The following is a 24,206-nucleotide window of genomic DNA, read 5'->3' as shown; positions in this document are numbered from 1 at the left end:
ACTTCAGAAGCTTCCCCACAGAGAAGGAAATGCACGAATGGAAGGACTGAACTGGTAGTGTTTCCCCGCCCACCACAAACTTGAGACTTGCTATTAGCTGGGTGTATTGGTATGTGAATGTGTTTTTTAATCTAGTGTGGTCAAAGCTGCCGTTTTGCAAGAGTGGAATTGCGTCTTAAGTGATTGGTTGCAGAGAATTGTTATTTTGCATATGAGGAAGTATATACTCAAACCTGGTGTAGAAAAAGGGACAGGTTCTATTGCTCCTTTGAGGACAAGGGCTTGGACCTCCTGTTTAAGTAATGTCTGCTGCCCATTGAGAGCAGATGAGCGAGGTTGAATGTAGGGCAGTGACAACCAGTTTTGTATAATATCCAACACAGACTGGTCTGATGTTTGCTAGATTTTATGAAATCCTGCAGTCTTTCAGCCTTCTCCTGATGCAGTGCATGGACAGCATACAATTTGATCAACAAACGTAAACCACCTTAAAACCTTCAACTGACCTGTCTATGCTTGTCGAGAATATTTCCAAAGAGCCTGTAGGTGTCGGGGAATCCTTGAGACCGGGCACACTCCCGCACGCTTACTACACGGTGTTGTTCTGGGTGAAGCACACGACCCTAGAGGAAAGAAATGCAAGCAATTAAGCCACAGCTTATAAAACAGGCTGCTACTCATTGCACGTTATTACAGTAGCACATGTAAGAATTGTACATTTAGTGGTTTGGCTTTAAAGGACCAGTTTCTGGGAAGGAAACAATGCACGTGTTTGTAGGATGAGATTGCATTATTTGGTGCATAATGCTACAGTGCCACCAGTGAGAACCACGTGCCACTGAGTTACCGCAATTTGACTTCAAAATAAAAGCACAGGATATTCCGGTTTAAGGATTCACCAGTTATACAATATGGCTAGTATTTTAAAAATCGAGTTGGCTGCCATTAGCTCATGCACTACTTTCATTGCTATCCAGAAGCCAAACTGGAGTGATTAAGGCTACTCAACTGCGTACTAAACTGATCATGGATAAGCTTGAATGCCAGAAGTAACCATAAGAATATTCAACTATCAAACACTTACCTGTTTACCCATAGGCTCTGGATTAGTGACTGTTGTACTGAAAAAGCCATCCCACTCAAGTCTTCCGTACAACCCGGCCCAGTGGTTATGTCTGTTCCCAGTATGTGGCAGACACCAGGGTATTAGAGTGTTGAACTGTCTGTCTGCTGGATCACAAGCTTTTCCTATTACAAAATAGAACATCAGTTCTTAAGTAAATACTGAAAGACTTGTCTTGCTTTCTTAGATATGCATCAAACTCCGATCACAGGGACCAAGCGTGTGACTTGGTTATCAAGCATAACATACAGTGTAAGGTCTCCAACTGATAAACTTAGAGATGCTCACCCAAACAATCAAGGTCCATTAAAAACTGAACATTATGTAAGTTTACCAGGACACATTCATATAAACGATGTCAACAATTTCAGATTGTTGCCCCAGCTTGATAATGTAAAGTTTGTAGTGGACCAAGACGAAGATGTACATGAGTGGCATTAAATGTATTTCTGGTATTTGGCCGTGTAGCCCTAAGAGTAGTGTTTAGGTATTAAAGGTAGAACATGATACTATTAATTTTAAACCCTTGTTTTGGAGGTGGGAAGAATCTTTAACGTTTGAAAAGTTGAAAAGTTGATAGAAGTACAAACGTCAATACAATCCAAAAGGCAATTAATATAATGTGTACATTCAGGCTTCTTTACCTTCAGCACAAGAGCAGACCCCTTTTAGAAATCCATTCTTCTTGTCGTGGTGAGTGTAACGCAGTTTTCTTGTGGTAGTACCATCTGAAAGGCGGATCTCCATATTTGGCAGGTCTCGCCAGTCAGAACCAGGCGCTAGGGGAATGTGTCTCATTCTACCAGCAACTAAGGCACTCATATCCTATGGAAGCAAACAATACAGGCACAAATTATTTAAGTACGTTTTCCCTGACCACCTAAGCTAATCAATGTGAAAAAACCTGGTTGGGACACAAATTTAAATGCAGACTTCAGGAGATCAGTCCTCCAATAGAGATACAGGCAAAGAAGACTACCCCAAAGAGCAGCAATGAAAATGTCACTTACCCAGTGTACATCTGTTCGTGGCATCAGTCGCTGTAGATTCGCATGTTTTGCAATAGCTCGCCATCTGGTGTTGGGCCGGAGTGTTACAAGTTGTTTTTCTTCGAAGAAGTCTTTCGAGTCACGGGACCGAGTGACTCCTCCTTTTGTGTCCATTGCGCATGGGCGTCGACTCTATCCTCGATTGTTTTTCCCCACAGAGTGTGAGGTATGAGTTGTATTGTAGTAATAGTGCCCATGCAATGGAGTGACTAAGTATGTACCTATATAAGGTTGAAATGATATATATACAAATAGTTGAAGGTAACTTCCACAGGCTCCCGGGGAGGCGGGTGGGCACATGCGAATCTACAGCGACTGATGCCACGAACAGATGTACACTGGGTAAGTGACATTTTCAGTTCGATGGCATCGGTCGCTGTAGATACGCATGTTTTGCATAGACTAGTAAGCAGTTATCTCCCCAAAAGCGGTGGCTCAGCCTGTAGGAGTGGAAGTAGTCTGAAACAATGTTCTTAATACGGCTTGCCCTACTGTGGCTTGTTGTGCGGATAACACGTCTACACAGTAGTGCTTGGTGAATGTGTGCGGCGTAGACCATGTGGCTGCCTTACATATTTCTTGCATTGGGATGTTTCCTAGAAAGGCCATGGTAGCACCTTTCTTTCTGGTTGAGTGTGCCCTTGGTGTAATGGGCAGCTGTCGTTTAGCTTTAAGGTAGCAGATTTGGATGCATTTAACTATCCATCTGGCTATACCTTGTTTTGATATTGGGTTTCCTGCATGAGGTTTTTGGAATGCAATAAATAGTTGTTTAGTCTTTCTGATGTTTTTAGTTCTGTCAATGTAATACATTAATGCTCTTTTGACATCTAATGTATGTAGTGCCCTCTCAGCTACGGAATCTGGCTGTGGGAAGAACACTGGAAGTTCCACTGTTGGATTTAGATGGAACGGTGAAATAACCTTTGGTAAAAATTTAGGAATAGTCCTTAGGACGACCTTATTCTTGTGTAGTTGTATAAAAGGTTCTTGTATTGTAAACGCCTGAATCTCGCTTACTCTTCTTAGGGAAGTAATGGCGATGAGGAATGCAACCTTCCAGGTTAGGAACTGTATTTCGCAGGAGTGCATGGGTTCAAAAGGTGGACCCATAAGTCTAGTTAGGACAACATTTAGGTTCCATGAAGGAACAGGTGGTGTTCTTGGTGGAATAATTCTTTTAAGGCCCTCCATGAATGCTTTAATGACTGGTATCCTATAAAGGGAAGTTGAATAGGTAGTCTGCAGGTATGCAGATATTGCTGCAAGGTGTATTTTAATGGAAGAGAAAGCTAGGTTAGATTTTTGTAAGTGAAGCAAGTAACCCACTACATCTTTTGGAGTTGCGTGTAATGGTTGGATTTGATTAATATGGCAGTAGCAAACAAACCTCTTCCATTTACTTGCATAGCAGTGCCTGGTGGATGGCCTTCTGGCTTGCTTTATGACTTCCATACACTCGTGTAAGTTGTAAGTGTCCGAATTCTAGGATTTCAGGAGCCAGATTGCTAGATTCAGCGATGCTGGATCTGGGTGCCTGATCTGTTGGTTGTGTTGAGTTAACAGATCCGGTCTGTTGGGCAGTTTGATGTGTGGTACTACTGATAGGTCTAGCAGCGTTGTGTACCAGGGTTGCCTTGCCCAAGTTGGTGCTATTAATATGAGTTAGAGTTTGTTTTGACTGAGTTTGTTTACCAGATAAGGAAGGAGAGGGAGAGGAGGAAAAGCGTAGGCAAATATCCCTGACCAGTTCATCCATAGGGCATTGCCCTGGGACTGCCTGTGTGGGTATCTGGATGCGAAGTTTTGGCATTTTGTGTTCTCTTTTGTCGCAAACAAGTCTATCTGAGGTGTTCCCCAGAGCTTGAAGTAAGTGTTCAGAGTTTGGGGGTGAATTTCCCATTCGTGGACCTGTTGGTGATCGAGAGAGATTGTCTGCGAGTTGATTCTGAATCCCTGGGATAAACTGCGCTATTAGGCGAATTTGGTTGTGAATTGCCCAATGCCATATCTTTTGTGCTAACCGGCTCAACTGCGTTGAGCGTGTCCCCCCTTGCTTGTTTAGATAATACATTGTTGTCATGTTGTCTGTTTTGACGAGAATGTATTTGTGAACTATTATTGGTTGGAAAGCCTTTAGTGCTTGAAAAACTGCTAGCAGTTCTAGGTGATTTATATGCAGTTTTGTTTGATGTACGTTCCATTGTCCTTGTATGCTGTGTTGATCGAGGTGTGCTCCCCACCCTGTCATGGAAGCATCTGTTATTACGTATTGTGGCACTGGGTCTTGGAAAGGCCGCCCTTTGTTTAAATTTATATTGTCCCACCATAGAAGCGATAGGTAAGTTTGGCGGTCTATTAACACCAGATCTAGAAGGTGACCCTGTGCTTGTGACCATTGTGATGCTAGGCACTGTTGTAAGGGCCTCATGTGCAGTCTTGCGTTCGGGACAATGGCTATGCATGAAGACATCATGCCTAGGAGTTGTAATATCATCTTTGCTTGTATCTTTTGTGTTGGATACATGCGTTGTATGATGTTGAAGTTTTGAATTCTTTGTGGACTTGGAGTGGCTACTCCCTTTGTTGTGTTTATTATGGCTCCTAGGTACTGTTGTACTTTGCACGGCAGGATGTTTGATTTTGCGAAGTTGACAGTTGTAAGGAAATGCCTCCTTGGCATGGTTGCCCCCTGACTTTTTGCCTTTGCTGATGCTATGTTTACAATTGAAAGTGTGCTGAGGCCTGCTAACCAGGCCCCAGCACCAGTGTTCTTTCCCTAACCTGTACTTTTGTATCCACAATTGGCAGACCCTGGCATCCAGATAAGTCCCTTGTAACTGGTACTTCTAGTACCAAGGGCCCTGATGCCAAGGAAGGTCTCTAAGGGCTGCAGCATGTCTTATGCCACCCTGGAGACCTCTCACTCAGCACAGACACACTGCTTGCCAGCTTGTGTGTGCTAGTGAGGACAAAACGAGTAAGTCGACATGGCACTCCCCTCAGGGTGCCATGCCAGCCTCTCACTGCCTATGCAGTGTAGGTAAGACACCCCTCTAGCAGGCCTTCCAGCCCTAAGGCAGGGTGCACTATACCATAGGTGAGGGTACCAGTGCATGAGCATGGTACCCCTACAGTGTCTAAACAAAACCTTAGACATTGTAAGTGCAGGGTAGCCATAAGAGTATATGGTCTGGGAGTCTGTCAAACACGAACTCCACAGCACCATAATGGCTACACTGAAAACTGGGAAGTTTGGTATCAAACTTCTCAGCACAATAAATGCACACTGATGCCAGTGTACATTTTATTGTAAAATACACCACAGAGGGCACCTTAGAGGTGCCCCCTGAAACTTAACCGACTATCTGTGTAGGCTGACTAGTTTTAGCAGCCTGCCACAAACCGAGACATGTTGCTGGCCCCATGGGGAGAGTGCCTTTGTCACTCTGAGGCCAGTAACAAAGCCTGCACTGGGTGGAGATGCTAACACCTCTCCCAGGCAGGAATTGTCACACCTGGCGGTGAGCCTCAAAGGCTCACCTCCTTTGTGCCAACCCAGCAGGACACTCCAGCTAGTGGAGTTGCCCGCCCCCTCCGGCCAGGCCCCACTTTTTGGCGGCAAGGCCGGAGAAAATAATGAGAATAACAAGGAGGAGTCACTGGCCAGTCAGGACCGCCCCTAAGGTGTCCTGAGCTGAGGTGACTAACTTTTAGAAATCCTCCATCTTGCAGATGGAGGATTCCCCCAATAGGGTTAGGATTGTGACCCCCTCCCCTTGGGAGGAGGCACAAAGAGGGTGTACCCACCCTCAGGGCTAGTAGCCATTGGCTACTAACCCCCCAGACCTAAACACGCCCTTAAATTTAGTATTTAAGGGCTACCCTGAACCCTAGAAAATTAGATTCCTGCAACTACAAGAAGAAGGACTGCCTAGCTGAGAAACCCCTGCAGAGGAAGACCAGAAGACGACAACTGCCTTGGCTCCAGAAACTCACCGGCCTGTCTCCTGCCTTCCAAAGATCCTGCTCCAGCGACGCCTTCCAAAGGGACCAGCGACCTCGACATCCTCTGAGGACTGCCCCTGCTTCGAAAAGACAAGAAACTCCCGAGGACAGCGGACCTGCTCCAAGAAAAGCTGCAACTTTGTTTCCAGCAGCTTTAAAGAACCCTGCAAGCTCCCCGCAAGAAGCGTGAGACTTGCAACACTGCACCCGGCGACCCCGACTCGGCTGGTGGCGATCCAACACCTCAGGAGGGACCCCAGGACTACTCTGATACTGTGAGTACCAAAACCTGTCCCCCCTGAGCCCCCACAGCGCCGCCTGCAGAGGGAATCCCGAGGCTTCCCCTGACCGCGACTCTTTGAACCTAAAGTCCCGACGCCTGGGAGAGACCCTGCACCCGCAGCCCCCAGAACCTGAAGGACCGGACTTTCACTGGAGAAGTGACCCCCAGGAGTCCCTCTCCCTTGCCCAAGTGGAGGTTTCCCCGAGGAATCCCCCCCTTGCCTGCCTGCAGCGCTGAAGAGATCCCGAGATCTCTCATAGACTAACATTACAAACCCGACGCTTGTTTCTACGCTGCACCCGGCCGCCCCCGCGCTGCTGAGGGTGAAATTTCTGTGTGGACTTGTGTCCCCCCCGGTGCCCTACAAAACCCCCCTGGTCTGCCCTCCGAAGACGCGGGTACTTACCTGCAAGCAGACCGGAACCGGGGCACCCCCTTCTCTCCATTCTAGCCTATGTGTTTTGGGCACCACTTTGAACTCTGCACCTGACCGGCCCTGAGCTGCTGGTGTGGTGACTTTGGGGTTGCTCTGAACCCCCAACGGTGGGCTACCTTGGACCAAGAACTAAACCCTGTAAGTGTCTTACTTACCTGGTAAAACTAACAAAAACTTACCTCCCCCAGGAACTGTGAAAATTGCACTAAGTGTCCACTTTTAAAACAGCTATTTGTCAATAACTTGAAAAGTATACATGCAATTTTGATGATTTGAAGTTCCTAAAGTACTTACCTGCAATACCTTTCGAATGAGATATTACATGTAGAATTTGAACCTGTGGTTCTTAAAATAAACTAAGAAAAGATATTTTTTCTATATAAAAACCTATTGGCTGGATTTGTCTCTGAGTGTGTGTACCTCATTTATTGTCTATGTGTATGTACAACAAATGCTTAACACTACTCCTTGGATAAGCCTACTGCTCGACCACACTACCACAAAATAGAGCATTAGTATTATCTATTTTTACCACTATTTTACCTCTAAGGGGAACCCTTGGACTCTGTGCATGCTATTCCTTACTTTGAAATAGCACATACAGAGCCAACTTCCTACAACAGTGAACCCCAGTTTGTAGAGGGTTTGTATGATTTGATTTGTGTGGTGTGAGCACTTTGATAACGAATTGGTCTTGATTAGCCAGTCGTCTAGATACGGGAATACATGTATTTGCTGCCTTCTGATGTGTGCAGCGACTACTGCTAGACATTTTGTAAAGACTCTTGGTGCTGTTAAACCGAAAGGCAATACTTTGAATTGGTAATGTATTCCTTTGAATACAAACCTTAGGTATTTCCTGTGCGATGGATGTATTGGTATATGGAAATACGCATCTTTGAGGTCTAAGGTTGTCATGTAGTCGTGTAGTTTGAGCAATGGTAGCACTTCTTGTAGTGTGACCATGTGAAAGTGGTCTGATTTGATGTATGTGTTTACTATCCTGAGGTCTAGGATTGGTCTTAGCGTCTTGTCCTTCTTTGGTATTAAGAAGTACAGTGAATAAACTCCTGTGTTTATTTGTGTGTTTGGTACTAATTCGATTGCATTCTTTTGCAACAGTGCTTGAACTTCTGTCTCCAGGAGCTCGGAATGATGTTGTGATAAATTTTGTGCTCTTGGTGGTATGTTTGGAGGGAATTGTAGAAATTCTATGCAATAACCATGTTGGATAATTGCTAGAACCCAAGTGTCTGTAGTGATTTCCTGCCATGCTTTGTAATAATGAGCTATTCTTCCCCCCACTGGTGTTGTGTGGAGGGGATGAGTGACATGTGAGTCACTGCTTAGTTGCAGGGGTTTTGGGGCTTTGAAATTTTCCCCTATTCCTAGGGAATTGCCCTCCTCTGTATTGGCCCCGAAAGCCTCCCCTGTACTGTCCCTGGTAACTGGACGGTGTTGCCTGTGAGGTGCTGGCTTGTGTGGCCTGACCCCGAAACCCCCCTCTAAAGGGTGTCTTGCGGAAGGTGCCGTAGTTTCCTCTGCGGGGAGTAGAGTGCGCCCATTGCTTTAGCAGTGTCCGTGTCCTTTTTAAGTTTTTCTATCGCTGTGTCCACTTCTGGACCGAACAGTTCTTTTTCATTGAAAGGCATATTGAGAACTGCCTGCTGTATCTCTGGTTTAAACCCAGACGTTCGTAGCCATGCATGCCTTCTGATGGTCACGGATGTATTAATTGTCCTTGCAGCTGTGTCTGCTGCGTCCATGGAGGAGCGTATCTGGTTGTTTGAAATGTTTTGACCTTCCTCAACCACTTGCTTTGCCCTTTTTTGTAGGTCTTTGGGTAGATGTTCAATGAGGTGTTGCATCTCATCCCAATGGGCTCTGTCATAGCACGCAAGTAGTGCTTGAGAGTTGGCGATGCGCCACTGGTTTGCAGCCTGTGCTGCGACTCTTTCCAGCTGCATCGAACTTGCGGCTTTCCTTATCCGGGGGTGGTGCATCCCCAGATGTGTGGGAGTTGGCCCTTTTCCTAGCTGCTCCTACAACGACGGAATCTGGTGGCAGCTGTGCAGTGATGAAAACAGGGTCTGTAGGGGGCGCCTTATACTTTTTTTCCACTCTTGGTGTGATTGCCCTACTTTTGACCGGCTCCTTAAAAATTTCTTTTGCGTGCCGGAGCATACCAGGGAGCATAGGCAGGCTTTGGTAGGAGCTGTGGGTGTTGAATAAAAAGTCATCCTCGACCTGTTCTGAGTGGAGGCTTACATTGTGAAAATGTGCTGCTCTAGCCACCACTTGAGAATACGCAGTGCTGTCTTCTGGTGGAGATGGCTTCGTAGGGTATGCCTCCGGGCTGTTATCTGACACTGGGGCGTCGTATAAGTCCCATGCGTCCTGATCCTGGTCACCCTGGCTCATGGTGGTGTGAGCTGGGGAATGTGATGGAGTTTGTGCTGGTGAGACGTGAATTACAGGTGGAGGAGAGGGTGGTGGAGTAACCTTTCACCACCTTTGTTTGTGGTGTTTGTTCCGTTTGGAACTCCAGTCTTCTCTTTCTTCTAATAGGGGGAAGGGTGCTTAATTTCCCTGTTCCCTCCTGTATGAAGATACGCTTTTGCGTATGGTCTACATCGGTAGATTGCAGCTCTTCCTCGAACCTATGCTTTCGCATTTGGGAGGTTAGTGAATGCTCCTCTGTATAAGAGCCTGAAACTGGGTCGGTTGCAGGTTGTTTTGGCACCGAAACCCAGTCTGCATCTTTTTTCGGCTCCGAGCTGACTTTTCTTTTTTTCGGGGCCGAAACCTCTCGGCGTCGATCTTCGTCGGTGCCGCTGTCTCGGCATCGAGCCGTGTCTACACCGCTATCTCGGTGTCGATGCTTGTCTCCAGCACTTTCTCGGTCCCGAGAAGGCTGCGTACCGGTGTCTCGACCGGAGTCGGACTGTCTCGGCACTGTTTGGGCCTTTTTCGGTGCCGACGGTCGGTCACCGAATTTATGGGTCGAGCCATGGCCTGGTGGCAGTGGCGTCCCCTGGGCCTTGTCAATCTTCTTATGTGTTGTTTGACGTCTTACTCACGGTTTGTGGGTCAACGAATTCCTCGGAGTCTGATTCGTGGATCGAGAAGGTACCTTCCTCTTCTTGTTCCTCGAACTCTCGGTGGGCTGTCGGCGCGGACGCCATTTGAAGTCTTCTGGCTCGACGGTCTCGGAGTGTTTTTCGGGACCGGAACGCACGACAGGCCTCGCAGGGGTCTTCACTGTGCTCAGGTGACAGGCACAGGTTACAGACCAAGTGTTGGTCTGTATAGGGGTACTTGTTGTGGCATTTGGGACAGAAACAGAACGGGGTCCGTTCCATCGGCGTTCTTCAGCACGCGGTCGGGCCAACCAGGCCCCGACGGGGGATCGAAAAACTACCCCGAAGGGCACCGGAGCTCTTCGATCTTCGATGCGGTTTTGAATCTAACTACGCCGATCCCGAACGCAACAATACAGATGAAAATCTTCTGAATTTAGCTATCTTTCCGTTCCGAAACTCGGAGCGACAGGAACACGTCCGAACCCGATGGCGGAAAAAAAACAATCGAGGATAGAGTCGACGCCCATGCGCAATGGACACAAAAGGAGTCACTCGGTCCCGTGACTCGAAAGACTTCTTCGAAGAAAAACAACTCGTAACACTCCGGCCCAACACCAGATGGCGAGCTATTGCAAAACATGCGTATCTACAGCGACAGATGCCATTGAACATAAGAATTATCAAAGGCGCATTCAGAAGGTGCATGATACCTTCCATTTTTGGTATGTCATGAAATACAGCCAGCGTGGGGGCTCAAACAGGGGACTAGCACTGTGCATATGCAAGTAACAAAGCCTGAAGAAGCAGGCGAAATATCCACCCACACGGCAATGACCACAAACCAAGCAGGTCCATATGATCTGGCTAGAAGAGATCCTCTCACCAATGGTGATTTCCGAAAACTCTAGAAAAAGCAGTTTGTAGAAACTGCAATGCACCTCAGTGGCACAAAGGATAAAACTTAGTTGGTAGCAGCTTGGATTTAAAGTGTCAGAATGAGAACTGGGTAAGTGCAGACCATGCACTTATTTCCTGTTAAATATTGTAACCACGTCATGAACATTTCTGGCACAAATGAAGTTATCCAAAAGTTAGAAAAGAAATCCCAATGAGGCAAAAGACCATGTTTTCTAGGCATTTCTCAAAAGTGATTAATTGATGATGAACATCTCACCTTACAGATATGATCCCGGAGAATAGGCTGGTACTGGGACCCTCGGATCTGCCGCTGGAACCAGGACTGTGGCTCTCCATTGTAGGAAATTTCCAATGTAGATGCACCATTTCTGATCTCTGGTAAGTCAGACATTGTATCACGAACGGTGATTGTTCGGAAAAGACCACAATTTATTCTAAAAAGAAGTAAAGTGTTAAACCATGCCGAACTGTCAAAACCATTACAAATAGAATATGCAATGATGTTCTTCAGACCGAGCTTCAATGGCAAAAATAGACAGACCGTGAAACAAGAAAAATAAACAAAACTGCAGTAATCCTACATCCCTGGTCGAAGGCTTCAGTCTCCATAACAGAGTTCATTACAAGATATAGGCTGATGGTGCACGAGACAATTACCCACTAGACTATACAAGCTGGTAGACAGGCCAGCAGCCTGAAATTTGGCAATTCAAATGTCTAGCTTGATTGGGAACACAAATATATGGACCGGTTATTTTGAGCATTAGTCCCAGAAGAAGATAATTAATTGCAGAGTTACTGTTTTTGAAACAGGATGTGCCAGCCGTTTACTACCATGTCGTTTTATAAACTATCATGGGGATTTTTTTTATTTTTTTTTAAAGAAAGGCAATTGCAACTAGACTGGCTGTAACTGATCGAGCAAGGGTCTGAACTGCTCACTGATGCAGTGATCAAGCTGCTTCCCTTCGGTAATGCTCTGGTGGATAGTCTAACTGCAGATTCATCCTTTAGAATATCCCCCAAGCACCAGATTAGATAAAGATTTCACAGTAGTGCTCCTGTGCGCTGCTAGGTGGTACTGTATGGCTCTGGGCTGGCTTAGTTCTGCCACAGATGTGAATGAGTAGCCTCATAAGCACCACCCCTGCTTGCTGATGTTAGTTTAGTTTCTTCGAGGACTCTTTCCACTTCCTCAGAGGACAAACCAACTGGAGGTACCAGTGTGCAGATCTAAAATGTGTGCTTTTTTTGGATGGTAAGACTCTACAAACAAGTGAGGTGGGAGAGCAATGAGGAATCTGAGGTTTGATTGGTATCTTTCTGGTGGATACTCTAAGGTAAATTACATGTTCCTCCAACAAACTTGTAATCACATTTAAAATAGATACCACAGCAGTACCTCTGGAGATGGAGCGTCTGTGGATTCGCTCAGACAAAAAAAAAGTACTGCTGGCCCCAACAGATTGAATGCCCTTGCTGCTGTACCTGGCTGTCAAGGCACTATTGCTTTGTGAAAATTTGCAGACACCCTTATCGCAGCATGAAGGATATAAGAGCATGCACTGGACGCTAAGTGGTGGCAGCCTTGGCCCTGCCAGCATGGACCCTCAGTACTTCGAGGTTGCTTCTTGGCTGATGCATAGCAGATCCCAATATAAAAGTTAGAAAACTGACTCCAGCATGTGCAAATGCAAGGTCAAGGCACGATACAGACTATGTAACCTGGCACCCTTCCATGTTTACCATTTTCTATTTTCACTAGTGTGTATATCTATTCTAGGGGTCAACTGCTTTAACAGCAAATACAAGATGCACCTTTGCCATGCCAAAGAAGTAGCTCTACAAGTGTATTGTAGGTTTTACAGATACTGCAAAGGTCTTCAAGTCAATTGTCATCTGTGCCTGTCAACAGTGTAGGAAAGTGCCATCTCTCTAAAACTGCTAAGTAGTTTTCCCCCAATTTGCAAACCTCTAGCTACCACAATAAGTCCCTAGTAAATAGTATCCCTGGTACCTAGGGCTTGGGGTACCAAAGAAAGGACCAGACGACTGCAGCACAAATTGTACTGCCCTTAGGGACCTCCTCACTAAATGCACACAGTGCTGCTTTTACAGGCTACATGTCAGTGCAGAACTGAAATGAAAACAAGACCTGGCACACCCAGTGTGCCTGGTCCCCTTTACACTGCATGCAATATATGTAGGTCACCCCTCCAGCAGGCCTTCCAGCCCTAAAGGCAGGGTGCATATTATTACACGTGAGGGCATACCTGCATGAGCAGGTCTACCCCTTCTATGTCTTTGCAGATTCTCAGACATAGCAAGTGAACAGAGAAGCCATTTAGGTGCTGGACAGTGGTCATTGAGTTCCCCCCAGCTACATGATCGCTTCCCTGACAATAGGATGTTTGGTAGCAAACATTTTGTATTAATAAACCCTCACTGAATTAACTAATGCATTTGATATATGCATTCAGAGGGCACCTTAAAAGTGCCCTCTGAAAGCCTTTCAACTCGTAGAATGGGTACTGACTGGCCAAAACTAGTACTGTTCCCTCAGAGCTCTGGGCCCCAGAGGTGAGTGTCAATGCTCTTGAAGGCTCAGAACAAAAGCCTGCGCTGGGCAGAGGTGTGACGTTACCCAGGCAAAAGAGACATTCCAGGGTAAGGAGCTTCAAAGGCCTTGCTGCCTTTGAAATGCGACCCAGACCTCTTGTAATGGGGAGAGAACAAGTCTTACACTTAATAATGAATCACAGATATGAACAAGGACAGCTGGTCCTGTAAATGCAGAAAAGACAAAAGGGGCTGACAAAACCCAATGAAAGTCCATGCTGTGCCATTGAAAATAAAGATGATCAGACATGGCTTGCAGAGGGTTAGTCATGCATACTGTGCTCCAAGCCACAAATTTGCCCCAACACCTTGCATTAACTGTGGAAGGGCATCTGGCAGCCAGGAGGACCTCCACAACTACGGCTAGTCGAACAGTCAACTGCTGCCCCTCAATCGCCAGGCATGGAGGTATAGATTGAGCAGAGTTGGTTTGAGAACCTTGCCTAGCTGCTTCAACTAAAGATCTTCCCAAGTGGTCGCCTGACTGAAGGGCAGAGGCACATGCTCAGATGTTCAGAGTAATACCCTCCAGAGCTAATCCATGGCCACTAATGACTTGGGCCTCCTTATAGATCTGCACAACTGACCAGGAGAGGCGGGAAGATATACATTAGTCCTACATTCCATCTTGGTCAATATCCCAAGTGGGAACTACCAACACAAATCTGGACACTTCACATTAAAATAGCGAAAAGATCTTGCCAGGCTTTTCCAGTGTCAGAAGATGCCCTGCACCCCCTCTGGACGCAGTTATTCATGATCCACCCAGTACTACTGGCTGAGCAAGTTAACCTTGGCATTCCATGATCCAGCCAGGTAGTTCACAATCTGGGCAATGCACAGATGTTCCAACCACTACCACAGGTGTAGAGCCTCCTGGACCAGAGCTGCCCTCTGTTTGTTGCAGTATCACATGGCAGTGACATTGCCCACAAGAAGCTGTGCAGTACAGTAAGGACTTGAACTGCCAACGAATTGCTTAGGAAGGTTTTCTGCTGTTCGCTAGGATCGTCTGGTATCCATCTCTTCCAGATGACCTCCCCAACCCAGTAGTGATTAATCTGTCGCCACTTTCAGCTCTGGGTGGGGTTAGAGGGTTTTGCGCTGGTCAGGCTGTGGTCAAGCAATCACCACTGCAGATCTTGTGCACTCTACACCTAAAGCTGGATAATACACAGGCTTTCCTGTTGCTGGGCCCACAGACTCCAGATTCCACTGCCAAAACCATATATGCCATCTCCTGAAGTGGACAAGCAAGAAGAATGAGGTCACCACAAAGCCCCCAAGCTGCTCACCAAGATCCAGGGCAGAGGTTGAAATATCAGGCTTATAGCCTCAAATGCACCTGCAGAAGTCTGAAGGAATGAAGTGTTACTTCAGATCGATTGAGAGCCAAAAATGAGGCTCGCAGTCTCAAAGTAGACTAAAATTGAAAGTGGTGAGTCTGCCCTCAGTTATTGCGATAAAGACTAAAATTGCTAACCAAAAAAAAGAAGAAAAAAAAGGCACCAACCACAGTCATCACGTTTGTGAACACACAGGGGCACAGGTTAGGCTGAGGGCGAAGCAAGGCAAACTAAAATGCTCTGACTAACCTTGACTAAACTAAAGCAAGGGCACATCGAAGTAAGTGTCCTGCAAGTCCAAAGCTACCATTCAGTCATCCAGATACAAGACAGAACATGGGCCACTGAGCTTTTTTACTTTGCCTATCCACAGAAAAGCATTAACAGGGCAAAGATCTAAAACAGGATGAAGGACTCAATTTTTCAGCACCAGGAAGCAGGAGGAACAACCAGTCCCTATTTCCAAGTCTGGAATCCTCTGGTGCATTGGGATCAACTCAATCGATATCAGATGCAAGAGTGGCAACACAGACTGCCTTGCAACTTACCTTCGGAGAAAAGGGCTGGTTAGAATCTTGCTTCACCTTCTTGGGTTTCCTCAGATAACTGATTACTAAAATGACCTCCCAGGATTTACCTTGACAGCAGAACATGTCCATGCCTTTGACTTTAAGCAGGACCTACACCAGGTACTATGTTTTGTGCTCCTCAGCCATTTCCTTTTGATTGCAGCTCAAGTACACAATACTGGAGCAGACCCATCCATTCTAAAAATGAAACCATCCCCCTCCCAAGGATATTGCAAAAACTGTAGCCAACTGTATGGGTTCCTGTGAATTCACAAGAAATATGGTTTAAAACAGCCTGAGAAATGTGTACTTGTGTGTTTGTGTAATGAGTGAGACTTGCTGCAGCACAGCAGAATGGAAGGGTGAAATTTTAGGTAACATCTCCGGCAGAGAAAACACTGCTGAACAGTAGTGTTCATTAGATTCTCAGTGGAAAGAAAAGATTCAACACGGTTTTTAGAACTTCTTGCCCAATATGAAAGTCATAAGCAATTTTCCAAACTCTGCAAACCCCAAAAATACATACCTGGTTATGTTGCTAACAAACTTCTTGTCGTCCACCACTACACTCAGTTGGCAGGCTCTGGGTGCAAACACATGCAAAGGCTCTGGAAACACTGGGAGCTTCTCTCCAGGGGCTGCAGCAAGGACGATTGCTCTTCTACGCGTTTGTGCTACTCCATACTGGCCTGCCTGAAGTAAAGAACCCACTGATAAGAATTTACGCTCTAGCAATAAGATTTGCTTGCAGTAGTTACCAGATTAACCCTAGAAATTGTTATTACCTGTAGCACACCAAATGTACACTGATACCCCATTCGAACAAGGCATCGGAGGGTGAGCTTCAACACCATGGACCGCTTGAAGGACACAAAGTTTCTCACATTCTCCAAGAGGAAGAATTTAGGCCGGAAGTAATCACAGTAGCTGGAAAAGAAAAAAGGTAATTACCACCAAGGAAAGTATTCAAAATTTAGGTCAAGAGTGGAAACTGGAGTCCTTCTGGACCCTCTGTGCAACATAGTAAGACTGTACACTCAACTGTTTTCAGTTAATACCATTGATGAGAGCATATCGACCTGCCATTACAGTTCCAATAATAGCATCTTCAAGATGAACACTATTACCACACCTGGATAGAAACTATAGGCCTGAATGAAATACATAAGTGCTTCCAGCATAAACCGCTCACTTTTAGATCTGCTAGGCAGGGAATGAGATTAGGCATGATCCACTTACCACCTCAAGGCAGTCACTCAAAAAGGTCAGAGTGCAGAAGATAAATTTAGAGCCTTTTAGATGTAGGGGAACTCCTGCTACTCGATGCAAAACTATCAGTCATCTGCATGACATCCTTATTCTTTCACAAGTTTAATCAGATAGAAGACAAAGTAATCTTGGTTCTCCAATTACAGGTGATATGACCTATATGCATTGAGGTTACATGATGACAATGATGAGCACATGCCTAGTGCTGCTTCTACACAGTAATACAACTTGCTCCTTCCAAGGAGCTACACTTTCTTGTACAGCACACACCTTGCCCTCACAGGATCTCTGCACAGTCTGAAATTGTGCAGCTTTGAGATAAAAACCCAGATCGTTACTAGTTTGCTGGTCAGCCAGCTATGGACAGTGAATGGTTTGGTGTTTGTAGAAATCATGGATCTCGGTGCCAAATGTGGCTCAACCAAGCAGGGTACAGGAGTGTCTGCTTGCACATACATTATAAAACATGGACTAGCAACAAGGGAAATAGGACTTAAGCCTAGGGTGTGTTCAAACATCTGCTAGTAAAGTTCTCAGCTGCCACCGAAAATACTACTTCTTGGTATCCCAGTAGCTGATGACAAGGAATTGGCATTTCACTTCTTGCAGGGGGTCATCTGTTGAAAGCTACTTAAGCTGTTGTCCCTGCAGAGGATATCTGCCCAGCTGTTAGATCAGCTTACAAGGTGTTCCAGTTTAGATGAAACTGGTTTGTCATGCTTCCAGGTACTGCCGTCTTTTGGGCTTCAAGGTAAATCAAAAGGGGCCCTGAATTTCTTTCTAAACCTCTGGCTGCTTCATTTATATTTAACACAGGAAGATAACGTTTGTTAACTGGGGAATACTGAACACCCAATTCGGCTGAGTCAGCAAAAATAATCGTCTCCCGCTTAGGTTATATCAGGGTGTAGACTATACTGATTGAACCAGCAGCTACGGTAAACAGCTTGTAACTGGTCATGCAAAACGTTTACGGGTTGGGCTTGTCAGTAGAACTAGAGGATCAGTTTACTGGGAGGGGAAAATCAATGATAGTATCATGGCACAGTTCGGGCCTATCCTGCAGATCTTGATGGTAAAGTTGAGCAGCTTTACTTCTTAGAGGGGTACACCTTGAAGACTAATGTTTGTTGCCAGGAATAAAATGGCTACGATGTCAGGAATGAGTACCTAAGCGCCAATCCAATGCACGGGTGCAAGTTTTTACTTACCGTTGTGTAACATTTGCCTTTATCCTTCACTACCACTGTTATGAGGCAGCAAATAAGGAGCAAACAACGAAGCCATGAATTGTATAAAACATTCTTCCAACAGACTCAAGTTTAGCTTACAACAACCAGCAGGTTGCGCTGTTCAGTGAATTATGAAACCTATAATTTTTAAACAGCTGGGACTTGATCGTAGGTAGAAAACCACTGTCTAAAAGACAGACCTTTCAGAAGCATAGAATTCTGTTCCGGTGAGTCACCATTTGGAAGGGTTGATTTCTCACTTGTTCAGGAGCCTGCCTCCCTTCAAGATTTAAGTACCCAAGTATAGTCACATATTTCTTAGATTGGAGACAAAGCATTCCACACTAAGATTCCTACCCTATAAATGATTATCTAGTGGTATGTATCATTAAGGCTTGATGAGAGCAAACTAACCTGAGGTAAGACACCACAAGGGAGTTTTTGAACTTTGAGTAAGTCCGAGAATTAAATCTGTTCATGCCACTGAAACCTTGGCAAGGAGGACCACCACACAACATTTCCACATCACCCCGCTGTGGTAGCTTTTGTCCCAAAGAGTTGGTTTTCTCTCCTGCCATGACAAGCTTCAGCAGCACGTTGCAGTCTTCTGTGAACACCGTAGTACCCGGGTTGTTCAGACGGAAAGCTTGGGCAGCTGGATCCCACATCTCAATCGCCCACACGGTTTCAGAAATTCCTAGGGGAATAAAAAATAAAATAAATTAACACTTACATTGGAACATTAGTCTATCCTGCACTTTTGCTTCTCAGTGAAAAGCCCCCAAGTGAAAGTTATGTCCAGACCTGGGTTCAAAACTTCATGGCACCACAGAACTAACTAAATCTCACTGAAAGCTAACATGCCACGGGCTTGTACTGCAGAGAATTTAAATTCAGTGAGACTGTCTGTAGGACAGTAGGTGAAGACTAATTTGCAGATGGGCTGGAAAAGACAGGATAGCCATCAGTTAGTGAACATATGTCCACTCCCGACATTACAGTATAGATATTAGTTTGCTCCACAACATGCAAACAAGTCTAAACCAAGCCTTATTCCATCATACACGCATGCTCTTTAATTGGAATTGTAGCTAAGCGAAAGTAATGAAATGATCACCTGGAGAAAAAAAAAAAAAAAAAAATCACAAAAAGGTACAATTCCACTGAAACATTCTCATGATTTCAAACCTCTGCACTAACATATTAACCATGGACTCGCGCCTTTCTGCAGCTTTTTGCCACAATGCTCCTAAGCACTGCTTGACACTTAAAATAGTCAAAGAGGCTTAGCTTGCCTGCTTGATGGAAGCCCTCCGACAATCCTCCACAGCCAGAGAAGACATCGAGGGTGCGTAGTTTGGGCAGCTTGTCCTCCACAGTGGCGTTCTCATTATGCTCCGATGGTGTAGAAGATTTCCCTTTGCCTTTACCTGCAAGAAAAATATGCATGAGAACAATCCTTTACACAACAGTGTGAATCCTGCACTACAGTATCTTTAAAGAAACTGCTATGTACATGCTAAACTGAATAGGAGCCAAGGAAATCTGAAAATGGCATAAAAAAAAAAAAAGTATGGTCCAAGAGTCAGACCCAATTTAGGTGAGGGGAAAAGATTAACTAGCCCAAAAAGAAACCACTGTATAACTTCGAAGTTGCAACGGGGTCACTGTTGCTTTCAAACACCATTAAGCCTGTTGTACAGCACCCTCCTTATCCTCAAGCCAAACTTCATTAGTCAACACAAAAGGAATATTCAACTGCCACATACCTTTGCCCTTTCCTTTTCCCTTCCCCTTATTCACAGCACTGCGAGCATGGTTGGGAGGATCCTCAAAGCTTTTAGTCTTTGCATTGTAAGCCTGGAAAGATTATATACACACATATCTGAGACTATATAAAGCATTCAATGCAGTGGTTTCACAAATCAGACAAAAGCAGAAACAACTTGACAGTACACCACACATCTTTAAAGACCAGTCTTTGGCAGGGTAACTACTTTGAACGACCTGCTTAAAAAAATCTTGATGCAAAGACTAATAAAGCACCTGCTTTAACAGTTGGTTCAAATTCAGACTGCATCGGAAAGGAGTATTTCCTCTGCAGCTAGTAATCTTACAATAACCCAATCTTTACTCACAAAGTAAGCTACAAAAATGTACAAAATGTACTAGTAAAACAAGTTACCTGTATGTACTGGTACCTAGAGGCCTAGGATCAAGCATGTTCATACTTGCAAACTTCACACTGTAAACCTGTCAGACTAAATGGCCTGGAAACCTCCCCAATGCATACTTCAGCCAAGTTAAAATTTCCTGTTTAGTTTCTAGTAGTGGGGAGAGTTTGAAACTACGAGCTTCGAATGCAGTAAGTTATCCTGGTCTACAAGACTTCGTCTGGATTCCTACCGTGGAGTAACTCAAACTGATGAGAATTCAGCCGTCAAAGATCTCACTGCACTATTAAAGCAGCACGTCTCCAGCTTCCCGAAAAAAACATTCAGTGATTCAAATTACTCAAAGTTTAATGAGAGCATCACAGCCACAGAATGCGAGCACCGAAGTTCTCCTGTGCACAAACAGGTATACATACATAAACAGAAGAACGCCTTAAATCGCCCGCTCCCTAAAAAAAATCTGTCTATTCCCAATCTAAACTGCAGTCCTCGTTAGTAAAACGACAAATCTTCAAGTTGCAGATGTTTGTTCGCAGTCTGTTCCTTTAGGCTCTTTTCGTGTCATACTTTGCAAGCTAAAAGGAATGCGTTTCAGCACCGTTTGTCATATTTATGGCCTCAGGTAGACGAAGGAGTGTACATACGAACAGATACCAGATACAACTGACAACGGACTTGTTATCTCAAACTGAGAAAGAAAGTATGTTGCCAAGCTAGCACTGGGTAGATGTGGGTTGTGCGATTTTGCTGTTACAGTAGTTGACAGTGAAACAGAAAATTACAGTAGGAAAGTGGATTATATGGTATGGCTGGGTGACCTCGCCATAAGAACGTCCTTAGCTCATCTAGCTTTGGCACATATGCTGGCTCAGAGGAAAGTGTAAAGCTTTCACAATACAAATGTGGCACCAATCTATAAAGCTAAACATTTTTATGTTAGATGCCAAAACAGCAAAATAAAAAGGGCACCCAGACATACGAGTTTTCCCCAAAGGTAAGAAATACTTTAACTTTACTCTATTGCATGTAATAAAGCATTTCAAGCAGTTAGTAGCCAATAGAATAAAACACCTTGGATTAGCCACAATAACCACTGAAGTCCAGGAGCAGTTCACCCGTCGTAGTCTGTAGTCTATGGCTTCTCCGTGTACTTTAAATCTTTAACACGTTCCAGCCAACAAGTGGTCCAGGTGTTATGGAATGGAGGATGCTGAAAGTGAGTTTTACTGGGCCTCCCTGGAGGCCATAAGTGGACTCTGGCCTGAGGATTTTATATCCACATATCACGGGAGTCTAGTGCGGGTCCAATTTACAGGTAAGCTAATCCTTTTTGCAGCAGAGACAGTCCAGTCTTTTGTGCAGCCTTACTGGGTTCGGGGAGCAGCCACGCAGTCCTGTGTTTTCAGTTCATTAGTGATCTTAGGGCTGCAAGACTGAGGTAGCACTTATGCCATCCACTATTAAAGGGAAGGACTCGCTATTCAATGGGCCAATAGTTCCCACAAGGTTACCCCTCCATTTTACATCAAACCCCACCCCTGTTTATTGGAACCCAAGATCGGTCAAACCTTACACTCTGAAAAGCCTTAGGCACAACCCTGGTGCGTACCCAGCAAAATGAGCTGCCACTCCTGGGAAACTGGTTTTCCCGCCTCTGGAGGAAGATGCCAGCCTGTCTGCCTAAAGAAAGTGCAGGCAGGCGAAGGAGGGGTCACCATTTGCTTCCCAGAGACTGCAGCCTCTGAAACTGGGTCCTTTGGGGCCTCCACCCGGTAATTATCTTGCTGCAAGTTGCTGCTCCTTTCAGCAATTCTTTGCTCATTGTTCGAGACCTCCACACTTCCTGGGCAGATTTGATGGATATGGGGCGGGGGCAGGGGCATATGAGCATCATGTGTTGATGACTACTGCTCAGGATAGTGAAAAAAAAGAGTTTGCCTAAGGTTTGGGCAACAAAGTGGTGACTTTCTAAAGTCACTTTCAATTACATTACCTTAAAATCTGATCTCTACAATGAGCTGTTTTTAAAGCAACAATTAACCAAATACCTTGCTCTGAGGCATTTGGTGGTCTCAAAAGTTAGAACTTAGCACAGTAACTAGTGAAATTAAGTTAGACAGTGAAGACACTGGCCTTTCTACAGTGAAAACCGCAGTTTAAAGTTCACTGTCCAGGCACGTTGAATAAAAACATACTGCTTTTAGGTCAAGCATAGCAGCAAGCAAATGCTGCTTTGACATCTTGTAATCTATTCTGTGGGCTTTAACCATGCCCATCACTAGTTCTCTCCTGGGTCAGTCTTTCAAAAAGACCTGGATGTAGTTGGTAAATGCTTTAAGTTTGTCCAGCCTAGAGGCTGTTTTGTTACTGCCTTGAAGACACTCCGTTACATGGATTATTGCACAATATGCCATGTACCTTACTGTGGCACACCATTTACTTATTTTGCCTCACGCTCCTAGCGGTAGGTTTCTTCCACTTGTTTTCGGGCATCTTGCAGTTTTTGTAATATCTACTCCCCCCCTACCCCCCCCAGTTATGTAGCACAAACAAAATAAAGGTATTAGAGCACTTTACATGAGCACCGGCTACATTTCCCAAGAACACATTTTTTTGTCAACGAGGGGAGATTAAGTGGTTTGCCCAGAATCACACGATTGAGCCTGCATGGAGACTAGAACAGTGTTCCGCAGCTCCGAAGTCCGCAGCTCTGGCTGCTACGCCACATCCTTCCCCTATGGTTGGTTTATCTGGTGAGCGTTTAGGCAGTCTGGGAAGTTCTTGGTCATTCTCACCACTCGGCCCTTGATGGGAAGTGAGGAGTCTGTCGAAAGTGACCATACAGCACAACCTGTGGTCAGGGGGAACTTGAGTCCATACAAAGATATTGTATGTACAGCGTGGGGTTGCATAAATGCACTGCACCACATGTAGAGAATGTGGCATAACAGACGCTGTCCTCTGACCCAGGCTCAAATCTTGGCATTACCTCCACATTCTGTGGGGTGTGCTAAAAAAAAAAAAAAAAAAGCCTTTTCGTCGACTTTGCACTATATAGAACTGCAGAAAAAGTTAACTGCCTACACACGTTTGGGCACCCTTACCTTAAGGTGTCAGTTTTATATTGACATTTCCTCTGCTTAGGAGCTGAATTAAAGGATTTGTTTTGCTGGACATTTAATGGAGCCATGCGCATAATCTACAAGTATGTAAAGTGTCAGTTTTATGTTTGATTTTATGGCTCGTGAAAATCTAAACTTCAATTACTAGCTGCCTCCCTACATTGAGATTTAGCTCACTGCATTTTGAGGCTCCTATGTGAGCATTTTAGATGTTGAAGGACCGCACAAAACGCTGCACTTTTAACTTGTATCCCTCCCACAGCCCCCACTCCCCCATCTCGTTTCTTCTCCCCTCTTCCACCCAGTCTGTTTCCCCCGTCCAACTGACAAAAAAAAAAAAAGCAGATATCGCAGGCTACTTCATAACGCTTTAACCATGCAATTTTCCCCTTGTTGCCACATCCAATAGCTCGTTCTACTATTGAAGACCTCTCTCCTCTGCAGGTACCCTTTGCCTCATGGCCTTGCACTGTAATGCCTTTCACACGATATTACTTCTAGTGCCGCTGGGAAGGGACGAGTCTTTCATTGATTTTTCAATGCAATTTCCGCTCATTTAAAATAAATATTTCACCTTAAGACCACAGTCACACCCCCATCTGCCATCACAGCACTCCTTTGATGTACATATTAAGTTAACTCTTTGTGCTGTATAACATGCCAATTAGTTCCTTTGTGGATGCAAAAACTACAACTGCCAGAATCCATGGTTTCTTAATTAAAATATAAGACAGGAGAATGGGTCATTGACGATATGGAATTATCTGGTTACTTTATTTAGGGAAGTGTAGGGGTGGATCAAATCTTCATACTACAGCTCATTTAAAAAGGCAACAAAAAGTAAACTCCGGATGCAAGTGCTCAAATCCTGTACCCCTTTCAGCAATCGGATAGTTTCACCCTGCCCAAAAGTACTCTTATAAAGCTTGCCAACCTGAAAATAAACACGATTGGCTTTGCTTCAGTTAGAAAGCA

General features: G+C 45.0%; 1 protein-coding gene across 1 annotated transcript in view; it reads right to left on the bottom strand.

Annotated features, from left to right (window-relative positions):
- Window positions 1-497: 497 nt before the first annotated feature.
- Window positions 498-24,206, bottom strand: part of DNMT1 (DNA methyltransferase 1) — a 184,154-nt gene continuing 160,445 nt past the window's right edge. The window contains exons 26-34 of the mRNA XM_069233185.1: window positions 19,705-19,795; window positions 19,231-19,365; window positions 18,350-18,632; window positions 16,220-16,361; window positions 15,961-16,127; window positions 11,157-11,334; window positions 1,768-1,948; window positions 1,085-1,248; window positions 498-623 (exon numbers count right to left, since the gene is read on the bottom strand). Of these exons, the coding sequence (XP_069089286.1) occupies window positions 498-623; window positions 1,085-1,248; window positions 1,768-1,948; window positions 11,157-11,334; window positions 15,961-16,127; window positions 16,220-16,361; window positions 18,350-18,632; window positions 19,231-19,365; window positions 19,705-19,795 (1,467 nt within the window). The remainder of the gene's footprint in view (window positions 624-1,084; window positions 1,249-1,767; window positions 1,949-11,156; window positions 11,335-15,960; window positions 16,128-16,219; window positions 16,362-18,349; window positions 18,633-19,230; window positions 19,366-19,704; window positions 19,796-24,206) is intronic.

The sequence above is a fragment of the Pleurodeles waltl genome, chromosome 4_2 (genome assembly GCF_031143425.1).
Source record: "Pleurodeles waltl isolate 20211129_DDA chromosome 4_2, aPleWal1.hap1.20221129, whole genome shotgun sequence".
NCBI classification, from domain to species: domain Eukaryota; kingdom Metazoa; phylum Chordata; class Amphibia; order Caudata; family Salamandridae; genus Pleurodeles; species Pleurodeles waltl.
This window is presented reverse-complemented; position numbering and strand designations above follow the sequence as displayed.